This window comes from Sinocyclocheilus grahami, unplaced genomic scaffold, assembly GCF_001515645.1.
Source record: "Sinocyclocheilus grahami isolate Dianchi unplaced genomic scaffold, SAMN03320097.WGS_v1.1 scaffold695.1, whole genome shotgun sequence".
NCBI lineage: Eukaryota > Metazoa > Chordata > Actinopteri > Cypriniformes > Cyprinidae > Sinocyclocheilus > Sinocyclocheilus grahami.
This window is the reverse complement of record NW_015505874.1, coordinates 994,096-1,012,506: the sequence shown is the minus strand read 5'-3', so window position 1 is coordinate 1,012,506 and position 18,411 is coordinate 994,096. Positions and strand designations below refer to the sequence as shown.

The 18,411-nt window shown below is 37.4% G+C and overlaps 4 protein-coding genes across 4 annotated transcripts in view; 2 read left to right on the top strand and 2 right to left on the bottom strand.

The window, feature by feature from the left end:
- The first annotated feature begins 277 nt into the window (after nucleotides 1-277).
- On the top strand, nucleotides 278-7,683 carry LOC107559720 (LIX1-like protein). Its single transcript, XM_016243633.1, has 6 exons — nucleotides 278-1,114; nucleotides 4,598-4,761; nucleotides 4,968-5,108; nucleotides 5,987-6,082; nucleotides 6,163-6,240; nucleotides 7,075-7,683. The coding sequence occupies exons 1-6, from the start codon at nucleotides 781-783 to the stop codon at nucleotides 7,327-7,329; spliced, it is 1,068 nt and encodes a 355-aa protein (XP_016099119.1). The 5' UTR covers nucleotides 278-780; the 3' UTR covers nucleotides 7,330-7,683.
- Nucleotides 7,684-10,574: 2,891 nt separating this feature from the next.
- Nucleotides 10,575-14,406, top strand: LOC107559696 (39S ribosomal protein L9, mitochondrial-like). The gene is made up of 5 exons (XM_016243592.1): nucleotides 10,575-10,864; nucleotides 11,178-11,337; nucleotides 11,769-11,893; nucleotides 14,078-14,131; nucleotides 14,275-14,406. Exons 1-5 carry the CDS (start codon nucleotides 10,757-10,759, stop codon nucleotides 14,389-14,391), a joined length of 564 nt encoding a protein of 187 aa, XP_016099078.1. The 5' UTR covers nucleotides 10,575-10,756; the 3' UTR covers nucleotides 14,392-14,406.
- On the bottom strand, nucleotides 14,398-16,438 carry LOC107559679 (proline-rich protein PRCC-like). The gene is made up of 3 exons (XM_016243576.1): nucleotides 15,806-16,438; nucleotides 15,683-15,730; nucleotides 14,398-14,409 (listed from the first exon to the last, which is right to left on the bottom strand). Exons 1-3 carry the CDS (start codon nucleotides 16,034-16,036, stop codon nucleotides 14,398-14,400), a joined length of 291 nt encoding a protein of 96 aa, XP_016099062.1. The 5' UTR covers nucleotides 16,037-16,438.
- A 680-nt stretch (nucleotides 16,439-17,118) lies between these two features.
- LOC107559719 (probable 39S ribosomal protein L24, mitochondrial) overlaps nucleotides 17,119-18,411 on the bottom strand; it is a 4,212-nt gene continuing 2,919 nt past the window's right edge. The window contains exons 3-6 of the mRNA XM_016243632.1: nucleotides 17,907-18,002; nucleotides 17,719-17,822; nucleotides 17,497-17,627; nucleotides 17,119-17,383 (exon numbers count right to left, since the gene is read on the bottom strand). Of these exons, the coding sequence (XP_016099118.1) occupies nucleotides 17,247-17,383; nucleotides 17,497-17,627; nucleotides 17,719-17,822; nucleotides 17,907-18,002 (468 nt within the window). The 3' untranslated portion in view covers nucleotides 17,119-17,246. The remainder of the gene's footprint in view (nucleotides 17,384-17,496; nucleotides 17,628-17,718; nucleotides 17,823-17,906; nucleotides 18,003-18,411) is intronic.

Sequence of the window (18,411 nt, the reverse complement as noted above, 5' to 3'; positions counted from 1 at the left end):
TGATGCCTGCAGGAACCACATGTGACGACCCCGGGCTGGACTCCGCTTCATCCACGGCGGCAACAATACTACAGCGAGAATAAAAGTTACGCCTTCTTTCTTTGCGTGAACATTTGGGCGGGCGCAAATCTTCCCACATTGTGACGTAGACATGTGGGGGCGTGTTAGAACGAGCTGTTTTAGGTAGGCGTCGTTGTCTCTTAACTTTTATAAAGAATTTCTCTTTGGATTTGAGACTTTAGTCTTTGCAACTTTACAGATCTTCTTTATGCACCAAGAGCTTGTAACACTCCAAAGAGAAAGGAAAACTTGAAATCGCATCATATGACCCCTTTAAGGAAAATACCAGCATAAGCAGTAGCCTATCTTGAATTAATTGTCAACCATGTTTAGTAGTAGTTGTTCTCAGTGGCTCTATTTCAATTTTAGTATCTTTGCTCGCGTGAGCAATATACATGTTTAGCAAATCTTTGAAAACGGCGACGTTTATATTAAGTTGGTTACAGAGACTTGTGTATTTAAGAAGGGTTGTCCGGACATGCCACGTCATACAGCGTGAATCCATCCATTGGTCAAACACAAGCATATGCTGCTCCTTTTTCCTCCCTATGGCAGTTTTACGCCCCAAACAGTAAATAATATTTTGCCCAATCAGCTTAACAAAGCTAATACCTTCGAGAAACACTTTTATGTTTGTCATATGCATCTTTAAAGGCTTTGCAATCGCTTCTAGCAGTCGTTCTCTTTGTGTTGGTTTCTTTTGCATCACTTTTCGAGACAATGGAGTCTCTTCGCCATCAGCGCTTACAGCCCGGTATCGGATACGGAGCGAGCGCGACCGGGACTCTCCGGTCCCTGCGGCCCGGTGTAACCGGCACTCTTTCCTCGGCACAGGGTTCCCACATCTCGGTGTCTGCCTCCCCGGGGCCGCCGCCACCACCGCCGCCCCTTCAGCTCCACAGCCTCGGGTCCGGTATCATGGGCAGCGGGTTCGGTTCGTTGGACATGTCGGCGGGTCTGGGTCTGTCCAATCCCACCAACCCGGCGGTTCTGAGAGAGGCAGTGGACGCGGTGGTCCGGAGCTTTGCCAAACACACGCAAGGATACGGCAGGGGTATGTGGGGTGAACGTGGATATGTTTTGCACATGAGAGCATAAGGGTCAGTGATAAACAATGAGAGATATTTTGAAAACATAGTTACAAATGTAAATGTTAAATGCTTATAAATGTAAACATTTGTATTCAAATTGGTTCTTATACTATGTTTATATATTATTATTTTATATATTAAAGTTTACACATTATTTCTATATGACTCTCAGAATGTGTGTATTTAAAAAGTAGTTTACCCATCATATTAAATGTAATACAATATTTCACATGCACATTAAACACACGTGAGAGTACAAATCTTTATTTTCACAAATTATTTTTTGAATGATGAATATCATTAAGTTTTCTTGGGGTTACTCAATTTGACCTGAATTAACCTTTCATAAAAAGTATAAATATAATATTTATTATTGTACTATTATAGAATCTACGTATCTATCTTTTTTTTTTTTTTACACCACCCAGACACTTTAAGCCCTCCTAAATATGACTTTTAACTTATAACTTTTTCTCTGTATGAATTATATTTTAATGTATTTTTGAATTATTTAATAGGCTAGCTCTGAACTAAAAAATGTGCCACTTAACTGACCCACATGCAAGATATTTGAAGCAAATTCATTCAGAAATGTGTATTGAAATTCACAAGAATTTCTGCTTAAAATGAGAGAATTTCATTTATTATATCTCTCCCAAAACCTAGCTTCTAGTGATGTCTCAGCAGTAGGGGGTTTGAATCTCATTTCACTCTAAGATATATATATATATTGCATAGAATCAAGTCTATATTTAGAACCATTTTGGTGTTTGCATTTATTATAAATAATATAATTTATTTAAATTAAATTGAGAGTCATGAAGAACAATATAGACACAGGAAAGGCAGTGTGCTGAATTATGAAAATAACAATCACAAAGTAAAAAAAGGCTTAATTTTCTTGCAAAATATTTTCTTGTCTATAGATTACCCAGATATATTAAAGAATTATATGAAATATTACCCAGACATGTTCTTCATGAGATGCACTCATTCAGCTCCCTATCTAGACAGTATTTTGCAGCACCATGTGTTTAAACATTCGATTTGAGCGTTCAGATTGAGCCCCCCTGACATGCTGACCTAATTACATTAAAGGGATTATCGTTGGATAGACTGTTGCCAATGTTCTTTAGAGGGAGGTTAAGTGTTTTAATCTACCTCCGAGACACCTCAGACAATCTGAGTACAACCTCCAAGAAGCTTAGCTTTCATTTGCAGAAGAACGACCTTTATATATTTGAGCTTGAGTGTCATGTGCGGCTGTGATGATTTTCACATTACTCCCATCCAAATACACCACCCTTATTTCCTGTTAGAAACTAGTATCTAAGCAATTCCACAACAACAAGCTTCTTTTATATCGGCCATTTAATGAACATGTGCTTTTCATTGTGTATCAAGATGAATTTATGAACTTTTGTAAAAGTAATGCTTAATATATTTGGGTTTATTCAGTAATAATAAAGTTCTCTATACTGTCACAAATGTTATCCTTTAAAACTCATTTTTGATATCAAAGAGAATGAGATATTTTCCATGAAAATAATAGCTTGAATATAACTCAACACTCTTAAAGGGGTCATATGATTTTGCTAAAAAGAACATTATTTTGTGTATTTGGTTTAATGAAATGTGTTTATGCGGTTTAAGGTAAAAAAAAACACATTATTTTCCACATACTGTACATTATTGTTTCTCCTCTATGCCCCGACTTTCTGAAACGCGTACATTTTTACAAAGCTCATCGGTCTGAAAAGCGAGGTGTGCTCTGATTGGCCAGCTATCCAGTGCATTGTGATTGGCCGAATACCTCAAGCGTGTGACGGTGTGCCTGTATGATGGGACCCAGGGATGTTGTGTATATGGAGAAGAGGAGGGGTCCAAGAACTGATCCCTGAGGAACCCCAGTGACAAGTTGATGTGCTTTGGATACCTCCCCTCCCCAAGCCACCCTGAAAGACCTACCAGTGAGATAGGATTCAAACCAGCGAAGTGGAATCCCTGTGATGCCCAGTGAAGAGAGGGCAGACAGGAGGATCTGATGATTGACAGTGTCAAAAGCACTGATGATTTGGAATCAGCTTTTGCAATCTGCAAGGCTTCTGTGACTGACAGTAGCGCCGTCTCAGTTGAATGACCACTGGTTAGGATCCAGTCAGGATTATGATGACTTATACTGACTTTCTACACTGCCCAAAAAACTCGCGTTTGAATCGTCAGTGGCAAATTCTTTAAATATAAAAAAAGTACTTGCAGTCTGTGAGTCAGAACAGCCGGCATTGTAGTCTACTCTACCAGGATCAGGAAGCAGTCCTCCATAAAATGTGCTGCACACATCTGAATATTTGGGTTAAACTGGAAGGCCAAACAAAGTAGTTTCGCTTTCACAACGAAACAGCGTCACACACCGCAGCCTTGAGTGAGTAGAGGCCAGAGGCCTAGAGTATACGGAGGCCGGCTTGAGTGAGCAGAGGCGGGCGGGCTTAGTATATGTGGATTCATGAATATGCAAATTAGCCCCACCTCTACTTAATCCCACAAACTCAGACTACCTGCTCTACTTTCACTCAGTTAACTGAAGTAGTAAATGCTACACAATGACAAGTTGCAATTTTGGATTAATTCAGCCATGTATGATTGAACCAGAAACTGATTACGAATTATTCAAGTCGATGTATCAGAATTGTAATGCATTTTATGTATCGCGCTCTAAATGGTAATCGATATCATTAGCCTTCACTTGAAAATGCTATCAAACAGCTAATCATGTATTTTTAATCTCACACAGCCATGGTCCCATTCACCATACCTTCTAAAACTCAACATCTATCTAGCTAATTATATGTAAAGCCCCACCCCCTACTTGACAGGATTGGTTACATGTTTTTGACGGTAGGAAACGGCTACCATCGGTTATAAACCGTGTTTTTGAGACACTGCAGTTTTTAGAAAAAAATGCTCAGCAACGGTGTTAACTGATGAATTTGCAGATGGTTTGTCTTTAAAGAGATAGTTCACCGAAAAAAAATTCTGCCATCATTTACTCCGATAGTTTCAAATGTGTATGAGCTGCTTTTATCTGTTGAACACAAAAGAAGATATTTTGAACCAAGCAGTTGCCGCTAACATGGGCTAAAAATACTATGGAATTCAATGGCTAGCAGCAGCTGTTTGGTTACCAACATATCTTCTTTTGTGTTCAAAGAGAAGAAAGAAACTCATACAGGGGTGAGTAAATGATGGCAGAATTTTCATTTTTGGGTGAACTGTACCTTTAGGCATATATAAAAAAAACAGATATTTAAACAAATTTAAAAACTTGATTTTCACCACAGGGGGTCTTTAAGTTACTTCAACTTGAATATAACACATTTGAGCTCATGAGTCTTAAAATATACTAGAATAGTGTTGTAAACTCTGATATGATGGTCTTATTCCCACAGTGAATGTCGTGGAGGCCTTGCAGGAGTTCTGGCAGATGAAGCAGTCACGAGGTGCTGACCTGAGGAACGGGGCTCTTGTAGTCTATGAGATGGTCCCATCCAATAACCCCCCTTATGTCTGCTACGTCAGTCTCCCCGGGGGAAGTTGCTTCGGGAGTTTTCAGGCATGCAATATTCTCTTTACATTTTCCAATGCATTTGTCTTGGAACTTCAGATCTTCAGAAAATAAATAATTGCGTTTTAGTTGCCATCTGTGTCTGCATATTTCCTGCCTAATGTTTTCTCTTGAGGATCTCTTGGAAATGAATTCTGTGAGCATCTTCAGGATTCGATTACACTGTGGTTAAATAGCATCTTTGATCTTCTCAGTTCTGCCCAACCAAAGCTGAAGCAAGACGGAGCACGGCCAAAATTGCCCTAATGAATTCTGTTTTCAATGAGCATCCATCTCGACACATCACAGATGAGTTCATAGAGAAGAGTGTGTGTGAGGCTCTAGCCTCTTTTAATGTGAGTTCTCGCAGTTATCTCAGTTTTTGAGGGGAATTCTTTCAGTTAAAGGGATAAGTTCACCCAAAAATGAAAGTTCTAGCTTCATTTACTTTTTTATTCTTCTGTGGAACACAAAATGCTGATTTCTCTTTTGCATGCAGTTACAATCAAAGGGCTCTGGAGTTTTCAAGCTTTATAAAAGTAGTTATGACTCATGGGCTGTAGGCAAAGAAATATTAAATAATATAAAACTTAACATCTACCCTGCTCTGGCTATTTAGTGAAACATTCAATCAAGACTGATAAACATACTTGTTTACAAACATGTGCATGAGTAAATGATAACAGAATTTGTATTTTTTTTTTGTGAACTATTGAATTAACTTAGACATTTTATTTTAATAATTTGACCTACACTAACGTTCAAAAGTTTGGGGTCGGGAAGTAAAAAAAAAAAAAAAAGGTTTCTGAAAGTCTTTTATGCTCAACAAGGTTGCATTTATTTGATCAAAATGCAAAAAACTGTAATATTGTGAAATGTTATTACAATAATAATATATTTTAAATATATTAATATATTTAAAAATGTAATTTTTATGATGGCAAAGCTGAATTTTCAGCTTCATTACTCCAGTCTTCAGTGTCACATGATCCTTCAGAAATCATTATAATATGCTAATTCGCTCAAGAAAAAGTTATTATTATTCTCATACATTTTTTCAGGATTCTTTAAACAGCATTTTGAAACATTATAAATGTCTTTGTTGTCTTTTTTGAACAGTTTAATGCATCCCTGCTGAATGAAAGTACAAATTTCTTTCAAATAAAACCCAGAACCTTTGGACAAAAGTGTATTGTTGACATTGTTGAACTTTACTCATCTTTATTTACTGCAGGGAAACAGAGAAGAAGCTGATAATCCTAGTACAGGCATCGGTGCTTTTCGGTTCATGTTAGAGTCTAACAAGGGGAAATCTATGCTAGAGTTCCAGGTAAATGAGATCATTATTGGACTATATGAAAAGTTGTGGTTAACTTTACATGTGGATTTTAATTGTAACTTTTTTCTCAGGAACTGATGACGGTTTTCCAGCTTCTCCATTGGAATGGTAGTCTCAAAGCCATGAGAGAAAGGCAATGCTCTCGTCAGGTGAAGGCAAATATTCAATTTTCAGTAGTACTTAAAAGAGTAATATCGTGAGTAGTCATATGTACCTTCATCTTTTAAAATAAAATAATTTACTGCGCTGTGTGCTGTAACTTGTTTACAGCAAATCTCAAAACTTCCTCCTCACTCCAAAAATACAGTTTATTAACACTATTCTGACATGATCGCCCACATTTACATGTCACCAACTGTTTTGAGTACAGAAACTTGGCCGACTCAGTCACAGTGAAATAAAAAGAAAGAAGTAGCATAGAAACTATTATTTCTAATACTAGAAAAGTAAAGCAAAGTAAAAGGAAGGAAAGTCCACCAAACTTTATACTGTTCCTGACAGATTTAGGGTCAGAGAGATGCTGCAAAATTTTCTTGAAATAAAATAAATGTTTACTAAAATATACAAAATAAATCAAATATACAAATAAAAAAGCTAGTTTCCAAGGTGACATTTATAATTTTATTTAGTATAACTTGATATACAATATAAACAATATAGACATATTAAAAAAACGAATAAAAATGACTATGAAAACTTGGAAAATGAAAATGGAAAATATAAAACTAAAATGAATTCAAAATATTACTAAAATAACTATAATAGTATCTCAGTGATAGTAAAATATCACTGGCAAAAATTTTAATAAAAACTAAAATATGATTGCATTTTGACAAAAAAAAATCATTTAATATATATATATATTTATTTTTCTTTTTTTTCTTATTCCCTCATTCGTTTCTTGTAAATATTTATTTGGCCCATTAATATGTTTCGCTGACCTGTCTATGGTGTGTATAACAATCAGCCTTTTTTATAAACAGGAAGTGCTTGCTCATTACTCCCACCGAGCGCTAGACGATGACATGCGTACACAAATGGCCGCCGACTGGGTCAGTCGAGAACACACTTTATCCGGTACAATCAATCGAGAGATGGCCGCCACCGAGCGCGAGCTGGAAGAGGCCCGTCTGGCAGGACGGGAGCTGCGCTTTTATAAGGAAAAGAAAGACATTCTGCTCATGGCAGTGGGGCAGCTAGCTGGGTCAAACACTACAACTCTGCCCTGCACATGCTGAAGAGTATGAAGACGTGTCACACGTGGCGTATGATTGTACCAGATAGCACTCCAAAACTCCAAACAGTCTTTTTTAACTTGTGTTTGTGTGGGAGGAGTTTAATTTCACAGACAAAAATGGTGATGAATTATACGTTTCTTTCTTTTTGATCTGAACATGTAAGCCATTTTAAACAGAATTAAGCGCTATATTGCTATTATTACTATACCAGTATTATCCTCCAGTGTTATCGGTTGACTGTACTGGCACATGGACCTACTATGTCGGGAAAATCAGATTTTGAGGCCTTGTTTGCATTGTACTACTCATGAATCCTATTACACGTGGGCGTTACATTTTAGCGAATTCGCCAAATCACTGCCTATTTGCTTTTCTTAGGAGATACAGTTGTGTGGTCAAGTCACCTTTATTTATATAGTGCTTTATACAGTACAGGTTGATCACGGCAATATTGTATCAATATTCTGCATTTTCATTCACATAATAGCCTTGCTCATTTATTTGCTACACATGTGCTTTTGGGGAATATACAAACCTTTGCTTTGTAATGTTAATCTTAAGTATGTTTATGTAAACACACATTTATACAATACTTTTAAGTTAACTCAACTTTTCCACAAGAGCCAATGGCCTTAGCATAGATGTTTGATAAGGAAGCAACCACAAACTGTTTTCATAAAACAAAGGTCAGATTTTCTCACACACTGTCATTGGTGAGAAATCCTGGCACAGGAAACCTAGCAAGGCCATTTCCTCCAGCCTTCTGACATAGAAAAACTGAATCTGTGCCCTCATTATATTGCCTTCTGTTACTTTTGTGATTGTAGAGCAATCATGCACATTCAAGGCAACATTTTATTTCTACCTCCTCTCTGAAAGCTTTTGTGAACATTTATTAGCAGCATATATGCACACAAGTGCGGATGGGATGCGTGTTAAAGTAAAAGTTCACTAAAAAAATGAACATTTGCTGAAAATGTACTCACTCTCAGGCCATCCAAGATGAAGATGAGTTTGTTTCTTCATCAGAACAGATTTGGAGAAATTTAGCATTACATCACTTGCTCAGCAATGGATCCTCTGCAGTGAATGGGTGCCGTCAGAATGAGAGTCCAAACAGCTGATAAAACATCACGGTAATCCACAATGTCCATAATATTGGTTTCTCCAGTGAAAAAATTGTCTCGTCTGAATCAGGAGAGAAATATGCACAAGTCGAGCACAGTTTACAAGCAATAACAGTCCAAAACTGTTCAAAACAAATATGTCAGTGGATTTTGATACGAGAGGACAACAGGAGATGGAATTTTTTGTACTGGAGGAAGTGTGATTATGAATTATGGACCTGTATTTTGGTCAGAAGCAACATTTTTAAAGTTAAATCTCCTTAATGATGGATTTGTTTCTTACAAACGTGCAGTTTTTCACTTCACACGAGGTTAACTAATGGACTGGATTAATTGTGGATTATTGTGATGTTTTTATCAGCTGTTTGGACTCTCATTCTGACGGCACCCATTCACTGCATTAGTGAGCAAGTGATGTAATGCTACATTTCTCTAAATCTGTTCTGATGAAGAAATAAGTTCATCTATATCTTGGGTGACCTGAGGGTGAATCAATTCTCAGCAAATTAGCATTTTTGAGAGAACTAGTACTTCAAGATAAGCAATGCTTTGCAATAGGATGCTTGATTCAGTGCAACAAGAAAAAATACATATACTGCGTCTTATAGACACACTTGTTGTTTCCCAACTCAAAATGGTCCTTATAGCCTGTACTATGCTAAAATATACAATATTTTAAAATGTAATCGCATTCTTATTCCATCATCATAAATTACTGCATTATAACGGATCTATAAATCTATCCATTATAATGCGTTACTGTGTGAAGTGATGTTGTAAACTTGATTGTTAATGTTTTATCCCGGTCACTTGTTTCAGTGTCATGTCATGTCAGTTACCTTTCAGATCATTTTAGATAAGGAGACATGCCGAGGTATCTCTGCTTTCTCTTTGAACTGAATTTTAAAGCTCTTTTTTTTTTAAAGCTCATCACGATGCTTAAAGTAGGATGTGCATGGTGAGAAACAACAATGATTGTCATTGGCCAGACAGATCTGAAAATGTACTTTTAAGGGTTAATTGTAATCTCTTGTTTTCCATTGTTGTGGTGCAATTGTGGTCTTAAACATCACAGTTTAACAGCAGAACTGTCTTAATAATTCAATTAAAGCCCTGGTAGTTTATAGGCTGGTATTATAAAAATAGTTATATAGACAGACGGTATTACAGTTCTTTACATGACAAAAGAAATAGTTTATTTCAATAAACTATGCACCCACAGAGACGGTCAAAATAGAGATGTCACTGATAATCTAAAGCCTCCTTTCTTTAAACTTTCATAATATGCAAGATCACTACAAATTGTTATTTATTCATTTGAAACCATGTATTTTGTGAAACATTTTTTAAAGACGGCCATTACTAACAGTGTAGTTTGATTTTCAGTGTATTTATCACGTTTCTGAAAAGAATTTCTGAGTGTTCTCTCAATGTAATTTTTACAAGACTTTTATTGTTTGTATTTGTTTGTATTGCGTCATATGATTCCATCATTTGCCACTGATGTGTATTGAAATGTAAACTGCATTGCATATAATTTTATACTAATTTGTTGGGCCTTTTCCCTGCTGTTTTTTTACACTCTTGTTTACCAAAATTATTTTTCAAATAATACTTAAGGTAGTGAAATTGAAACAGTGCATGTGAATACAGTTTATACATTCTCTATTTGTTTTGTATGAGTAATCTGCCATTTTACATGTTTTATAAGATTTTGATGCTTAGCCAATTTTTTTGTTGATTTATATTCTTTACAAATCAATAAAGCAATTTTAAACTTACCCATTCCACGGGTTGGAGTCCATGAAGATTAAATATCAGAAAAACATAACTAGGTCCAATATGTTTCACAGTAAATACATGTATCCGGCTTAGAAGAGACTTTTATTGAGCAAGGTCTTTTATTTTGAAACCGAGTTTCGAGTACTTGGGTATCTAGGTATCTAGTTATATGATTACCGTTATAAATATTTGCTTATAATGTCATACAACAATTTGGAAAACAAGCGTGTTGTACTATATTGGTGTATTAAAGTGTGTACAAATTCGACTCGTTAAACAAATTGACGTTCTGATATTTTTGTCAGGCAAAATAAACAGCTACCCTTCTAGGGGTCCTTTAACATCCCATCCATTGCTTTTCATGTGGTTATGGAGTGCAATGATAGTTTGTGACAGTTAGTGCGGAAATACATGTGAATTTTGATAGATTTTTTATGCTATGCTACGGTTGGTGGCGATGATTCATATTTCCAAATAATTAAATTCATTCATTTTCAACCGTAAAGTCTATATCAATCATGTGGGCGGTCGCATCATCAAGGTTTGTCCTTCAAAGCTGCTGGAATCTTACAAATCTGAAATCATGCTGGAGTCGAATACAGAATCTGTCTCAAACAGCATGCAAGGTAAGCGGCAGGAAAACAACTGATCTAGATCAACAACGCAATGGCAGATATCATAGTGCTGTTTACAGTTCAGAATACATGATTTCTGACTAGCGTTATTGTTATTGTGACGACGTCTTGCCCAGTGCCAAATAAGATTATTTTTATAAACTCTTTATGTTTGATGAGTTGACACAGATGATCTGTAGTTCATGCATGCACACATTTAATACAGAATGAGTATTTGGCTCCACTGAAATGGCTTTGGGGCTGGATTTGAGATGAAAATGCATCTACATCTTTAGATTGATTTCTTGATTTAATCTCATTCCAGAATACAGCTATTGTTGAACGCTGTTGGAAGGTTCCTTTATCAAAAGAGGGAAAGCCACCCAGACTACATCCCCGACGACACAGAGTGTACCGCTTGTTTGAGGACACAAAACACAAACCCCAGGACAAAATGGAGCTCATCCTCACCCAGACGGTGCCCAGTGGGTGCTCTTGCCTTAAGAAAACGTGTTAAAGCAGCAGTAAGCGATTTCTGAGAAATGCTGTTGATATTTGAAATCACCAAAACAAACATGCCCCTACCAAAAAAGAATCACACCCCTATCTTGCCTCCGCCCCCAAATTTCTGAACATGCTATTCCACACAGGCACCTCCCCCCATCACTACTGGACACGCCCCTTACTGGTGACAATCACACCCCTATCTTGCCTCCGCCCCCAAATTTCTGAACATGCTATTCAACACAGGCACCTCCCCCCATCACTACTGGACACGCCCCTTACTGGTGATTGGCTACACGTGTGTTTTGGTGCTCGGTCCGATCCACTTTCAACAGCGTTTCTCAGAAATCACTTACTGCACCTTTAAGTATGATTTAAAAACTGGGATTTTGACGTAATATTTATTTTACAGAGCTCGGTGGACGAGGTGACACAGTTTTTGTGAAAAAACCACTGGGCCGCAACAAACTGCTACCCCAAGGTCTGGCTGTCTATCCTTCACAGGAGAATAAAGGCATGTTTGCAGAGGAAATAAGGGTTAGTGAAGTGACATGTGGCCAAGTATGGTGACCCATACTCGGAATTAGTGCTCTGCATTTACCCATCCAAAGTGCACACACACAGCAGTGAACACACACACACACACCGTGAACACACACCCGGAGCAGTGGGCAGCCATTTATGTTGCGGCGCCCGGGGAGCAGTTGGGGGTTCGGTGCCTTGCTCAAGGGCACCTCAGTCGGGGTATTGAAGGTGGGAGAGAGTGCTGTACATTCACTCCCCCCACCTACAATCCCTGCCGGTACGAGACTCGAACCCACAGCTTTTGGGTTATGAGTCCGAGCTCTAACCATTAGGCCACGACTTCCCACGACTTTTTGTAGGTTAGTTAAATCTACAAATCAATTGCCATAAAATGTTTGTCATGAAAATGTACTCGGGGCAGGGGCCAGGAATGATTAAGTGGGTGTGCCTACATAAAATTGGGTGGGCAAAATATAGAGTATGAAAACTGCATGTCAAATTGCCAACAGAAAATACAGCACAAAGGTTCAATACACAATACTTCTAAAACATTTATTAACATTAATGTTAATTTCAGCGTTTACTAATAAATTAACTGTTAATAATCATACCTGAGCTAATACAAACAACAATGAACAGTCATATTTCTATTAAGTAACATCAACAAATATGAATAAATATTATAACAAATGCATTGCTCGTTGTTAATGTTAGCTAATGCATTAACTTACGTCAACTAAAGCATTACGGGGTCAAGTACAATGTTTATGTGTTTCTTTCCACAAAGGACTCATCTATTAAGTGGATCAAACACTGTACCTATGCTAATATGAGCTTCAAATAAGCTTGGCTCAGAAGTTTCCAATCTATAAATTCAATTGGGATATCCAGTGTATACTTTTTAAAGGACTGATTGATATTTGTTTTTCTATTTTCAAATTCCACAAACGTGCGCATTTTACTATTATGTCCTTGCGTCGTAAAAACATTACGAACAAGATTGAAAATTAAGAAACTGCCTGTATGAAAACTCACGTTTAATATCATTTTAAACTAAATCTAAAAAGTTATAGTGAAATGAGATATTTATTATTATTGTTGTTTAATTAATTACATCCATTTGGAAAATTACCAATTTTTAATTGGGTGGGCTCATGCCCACCTGGGCCTAACTGTAGCTTCGCCACTGCCTCAGGCCATCCAAGATGTGGATGAGTTTGTTTCTTAACAGATTTGTAGAAATGTAACATTGCATCACTTGCTCACCAGTGGATCCTCTGCAGTGAATGGGTGCCGTCAGAATGAGAGTCCAAACAGCTGATAAAAACATCACAATAATCCACAAGTAATCCACACGACTCCAGTCCATCAATCAATGACTTGTGAAGGGAAAAGCTGCATGTTTTAAGAACAGGGTTCGTACGGTCATGAAAAACCTGGAAAAGTCATGGAATTTTAAAACACCAATTTCCAGGCCTGGAAAAGTTTTGGAAAAATAAATAAACCCAGAAAGTTTTGGAAAAGTCATTGAAATCTATTTCACAAAACTCTGTATAATAGAATTGTGTTTAATCGGGTCGTGAATTTCGGTGCGGGATTGCGCATAGGCTATATCGTACACACAAAATGACACCAAAATGGCCACCCTGGCCACACAGTTAAATAAATGATAATATTCAGTGATGTGAAATGTGGAGTAAGGTCTGGCGCAGTTGCAGCTTGTACTTATTACTAAAACAAGAAAGCAAACGAGTAGCATTAATAATCATTCATTTTAGTTAACATATGCTATGATAATTTGAACAGATTTTTATTCTTATTGTAAAATAATGGAACATTTAGGTCATGAATATTGTCTCAAAAGTCATGGAAATGTATTGGTAAAAATGTGTACGAACCCTGTAAGAAGCAAAACCACCATTAAGACTTTTTAAACTTCAAACAGTTGCTAAAATACAAGTCCTTTGTCCATAGTACTGCTCGTCTGAATCAGGGGAGAAATCTGCACACATCAAGCACTGTTTACAGTGCTAAATCTACATTTCTCCAAATCTGTTCTGATGAAGAAACAAACTCATCTACATCTTGGATGGCCCGAGGCTGAGTACATTTTAAGCAAATGTAAATTTGTGGGTGAACTTCAGCATCATTAACATAATTTCAAGTGTTCACGGTTTGCTTTGTTTTTTCCTGTAGCTTCTTCGGGAGGGACGGCCAGAGGACAGAGTCCAGACCCGAACAGGACAGCTAGTGAGTTCTTGTGTGTTTTGGACTATAAAACAGTAATATATCCATCCAACCTATTGTGTGTTTGACTACAAAATTACATGTTTTATATTTTGGTATTGTTTCCACATGAGCTGCTTCATGTTGTCTTTGTGTTCTTGGTGCAGACTGTTGAATTCCTGAAGAAAACTCAGCTTGAAGTTGCCATGCACACTTCAATTCAGTACTCGCTCACTAAAGAGATTGTTTGCAGACAATTTCTTAGACTGGTAAGGGAAGTATAAATTCTGTCAACTCAGAATCTTAAAAGGGTGAAATTTATTATTAGTATTCTTGTTTACATTAGTATATTTGTCAGGGTGGCCGCGGGTCCTTAAAAAGTCTTAAAATCAGATTTAAATATTCAGTCTTAAATATTTTTGGTCACATTACCACAAAAATGTCTCCAGTCTTAACGGACCCAGTGAGTGTCCATCAAGAGTTCTCTTTTCCCCCCGGCTGTAGTTACCGCGTCATTAGAGAGAATTGCGGTTACAGAATACAGTCGAACACCAGCTTGCTGTCCAGCCTCCGAACTACTTTAAATGGGTTAATGCAAGTTTACTGAAAAATGGCTTGAGAATTGTACTCGCCCGACAGGACTAATAGCCTGATTAAAACTTAAGTGACAAAAAATAATCATGCATCAAAACGTGCGAATGATTCTTCTGATTTTATTACATTCAGCTTAAACAGTGATTGATAATTGATAGTATATTTGTATTATCAATGTCACGCTGTTGAGGCTCGTGCTGCCTGTCTCTGTGAGAGACTTTCATGGAGAAATCAAATGAGCGTACGGCACACATAAAAAAACTCACAGAACAAACATAGGTAAAAATTCAAAATGTTTAGTTTATTTATAGCATGATATAGTCAAGTAACATACCATGACAAGGGATCTATTTTGCTGAATATTTTCACGATTGCAAATGTTACATTGATTTTAGTTCAACAAACAAGTAGTAAAGTATATGAAGTTACTTACATTTTTAGACACAATTGACTGTTTTGTTCTATTTCACCAACGAAAATAGTTCCAAACAAAGATCAGAACAGAATTATTGCGCATATTCTCCAAGCCACACCCGGCATTTTTGTTACTGAATAATTCAGAGGTTTGAAGGAATCGGATGAATGAATAAGTGACATTATTCGGTTGAATGAATAAGGTTTAGTCTCATGCTTAAAAGTATGCATTTTCCCCCAACATTTTTTATTTGTATGTTCAAAATTGTATTTACAATATTAATCCCATAACATTATTTATTGCTGTTGTAATTTTGTAATTATTTAATTTGATTGGTAACAGCCCTGTAGTGTATTACATTTCTTGATCAATTGTAAGAATTTGACTTGAAAGATGAAGCATACATTTAATAAGGTAAAAAAAAACGGATGAATGAATAAGTGACATTATTCGGTTGAATGAATAAGGTTTAGTCTCATGCTTAAAAGTATGCATTTTCCCCCAACATTTCAAAAAAAGAAGAAGAAAAAAAAGACAAGCCTTCTCCAATATTTTTGGATCCATACCTGAGGAGCTGGTTTCTTTCGGACGGGCTCGTCCTCATCAGAGTCAGACTAGAGCAGAAAAACACCATCAATCAGAAAGAGCTTCAGTAAAACGATTGGCATTAACGGATCAGTAAAACTCACATCTGCTGGTTTTATTTCAGGAACGGTGATTTTAACGGGTTCTGTGCGTTTTTTGGGTTTGGGCAGATCCAAAGTCATCCTCTTAGGTTGAGGAGCTGATGTCTGATCTGCGGTTCTCGGGGAGGGCAGAGCTGCGAAAAGTCCGCCGATCTTGGCCGCAGGTCGAGCAGGCGACCCCGGCGACTCATCGCGTTCACTGTCGTCGCTGCTGTCGTACGCTACCAGAGACATCTCCACCGATCAGATCAGATCAGAAGAGCGTTATCACACACAAGAATCGCTGACTTGCTGCTTTTGCATTACTTTAACCAAAGCAGCTCCACTGATCTCATATCCTCCCGTACTCCCAGGTTTATATGGACAAATGCTGTCTGTAAATATCTTAAAAAATCTAAGATCACAACATCGATGCCAAATTCAACGCTTGCAGTAGGAGCCGTGCATGCTTTTTAAAAGAATATTTCCCTGCAAAACGCGAACAGCACATGGCTATATTAGTCTAAACAAACAAGTGATAAATGTTTATAATCATAAATCGTTCCTCGCCAACCATTTAGACCCATAAACATAGTTTTCTTCCACCATCGTGAAGTACATCCGCTGCACCGCTTCAGAGGACTCAGCAACACTGACACCAGCTGGACTGGAATGTCATCAATAAACAAGACCAAACCGTGACAATAAATCAATCAATCAATGAATAAACTGGAAAAACAACAACAACAACAAATAAACTCAATGTTATTATATGTGATAGTCTTGCAAAACCATAATTGACCCATAGCTCTATATCTAACCCCTATCCTACATAATGTATTTGCATGATATTTCACCATAAAGACATTGGGAATTGTTCAAGAGATGGACAGATAAAACAGACATATGCTCACCAAGGCTACACTAATTTGATCAGAAATACAGTGATGTTGTAAAATATTTGTTTAAATATATACATTTTCAGCATCGTTACTCACATGATCTGATATGCTGATTTGCTGCTCAAGAAATATTTCATATGATTGTTGAAAACAGTTGTGCTGCTTCATATCGGTGTGGAAACCGTCATTCGTTTCTTCAGGATTCTTTGATGAACAGAGAGTTCAAATAAACAGCATTGATTTGAAATGGAAATCATTTGTAACATTACAAATGTCTTCTTTTTAATCAATTTAACACATCCTTGCTGAATGAAAGTATTAATTTCCTTAAAGAAAAATCTTACTGAGCCTAACCTTTTGAATGGTGATGTACATTTGTACAGAAAATAAACCATGCGTTTCAGCTGGTAGCATGTGTTTGTGGCATAAAAGCAAGGAAACCGAGCATAACATTTGGTTGGGTTTATTAATAAAGTCTGCAGAACACATACAATTTTTCTCCATGATAAATAATCTTGCTAATGTTGTCATGCTGAAACATAATACACAGTCTCTGTGGTAACTCAGTACCAGTAGCTTTTACGAGGCCTTCTATCTTCCTGAATGTGCATTTTCTCCATAACTTCTTCCTCTAGGGTTTTCAAAGATGGAGTGAATGTTTTCTGAAGCGTGTCTTCTGGTGATGTGTCTTTGGGTCCATCTGCAAGGTACATAAACACTCTCAGATTTCTGATAACTGAGCCATATTTAAATATCTGAATGTCTAATACTCTAGGTAGAAATGCATTGTTTTTAAACTTTTGGAAACCCCACCTTTCCACTGCTGGGGAATGATGCCATCTCTTCTCTGATAGACTGGTTTGGGAATAATCCGTCCTGTCCTGACAGAAACACGTACGCGCTCGCCCTCTTCAGTGTATCTCCACTCGGTATCTGTGGGCTTCCTAAGAAACATTAGACACAGATACATACATTAAGAGCTGGGTACATTGCGTTCTACTGTATTTATTACTCTATTTCATGTTTGATGCTCACCTGTCAGTAGGGTCAATTAATGTAACATCCTTCAGCAGCAGAGGAGCTTCACTGGCAATGTAAGTACCCCGGTAATCTCCAGATCTGCCAATATACCTGTAATGCTGGAAGAAAGTGTTTGAAACAATTAAAAGTGCTATTTTGCAATGAAATAATAACTGTAAGAATCGTACTAGTTTTACTCCTACTGTGTTGAGGCCCTCGAGTATGACCCAGGATCGCCGCCGAAACACCTGAGCAACTTTGCCCTGCTTTCCTTTATCCTTTCCAGACAAAATCTCCACCTGGTTTGAATTATGGTATGTTATATAGATATGCATTGTGAAATAATACAAATATAAAAAAGACAAACATAAACTTTTCCACGGTCCCACTAGCACTCCCCAGAGGCGGACTTAACCATTAGGCAAAGGTAGGCGACCGCCTTGGGCCCCCAAAAGCCAAGGGCCCCCTAAAATGCTTTTTATATGCGAGATGCGCGTTCAGTGGGGACGCACAAGTGGTTGCTGTGGTGTTCATTACCACGACAACCGTCTGTGCATCCGCGTTGAACGTGACAGAATGAATGGCGCAGACGCGCGTTTCGTTTGCTATTTAAGCACCTGCAACGCTCGCGGTTGTCGTCTGTAGTAGCTAAATAGTATTTTTGCCATTTAACATTCACATACACTAGTCCATATCGCGGTTTGATTG

Bases quoted from the DNA above. Each gene is read 5' to 3' on its own strand.
- LOC107559720 (XM_016243633.1), top strand. From the start codon at position 781: ATGGAGTCTCTTCGCCATCAGCGCTTACAGCCCGGTATCGGATACGGA. The intron at 5,109-5,986 runs GTGAGTTCTCGC...TATTTACTGCAG, and splicing joins AGGCTCTAGCCTCTTTTAAT to GGAAACAGAGAAGAAGCTGA. The intron at 6,241-7,074 runs GTGAAGGCAAAT...TTTTATAAACAG, and splicing joins AAAGGCAATGCTCTCGTCAG to GAAGTGCTTGCTCATTACTC.
- LOC107559696 (XM_016243592.1), top strand. From the start codon at position 10,757: ATGTGGGCGGTCGCATCATCAAGGTTTGTCCTTCAAAGCTGCTGGAAT. The intron at 11,338-11,768 runs GTGGGTGCTCTT...TTTATTTTACAG, and splicing joins CCTCACCCAGACGGTGCCCA to AGCTCGGTGGACGAGGTGAC. The intron at 11,894-14,077 runs GTTAGTGAAGTG...TTTTTCCTGTAG, and splicing joins TGTTTGCAGAGGAAATAAGG to CTTCTTCGGGAGGGACGGCC.
- LOC107559679 (XM_016243576.1), bottom strand. From the start codon at position 16,036: ATGTCTCTGGTAGCGTACGACAGCAGCGACGACAGTGAACGCGATGAG. The intron at 15,731-15,805 runs GTGAGTTTTACT...TTTCTGCTCTAG, and splicing joins CTGAAATAAAACCAGCAGAT to TCTGACTCTGATGAGGACGA.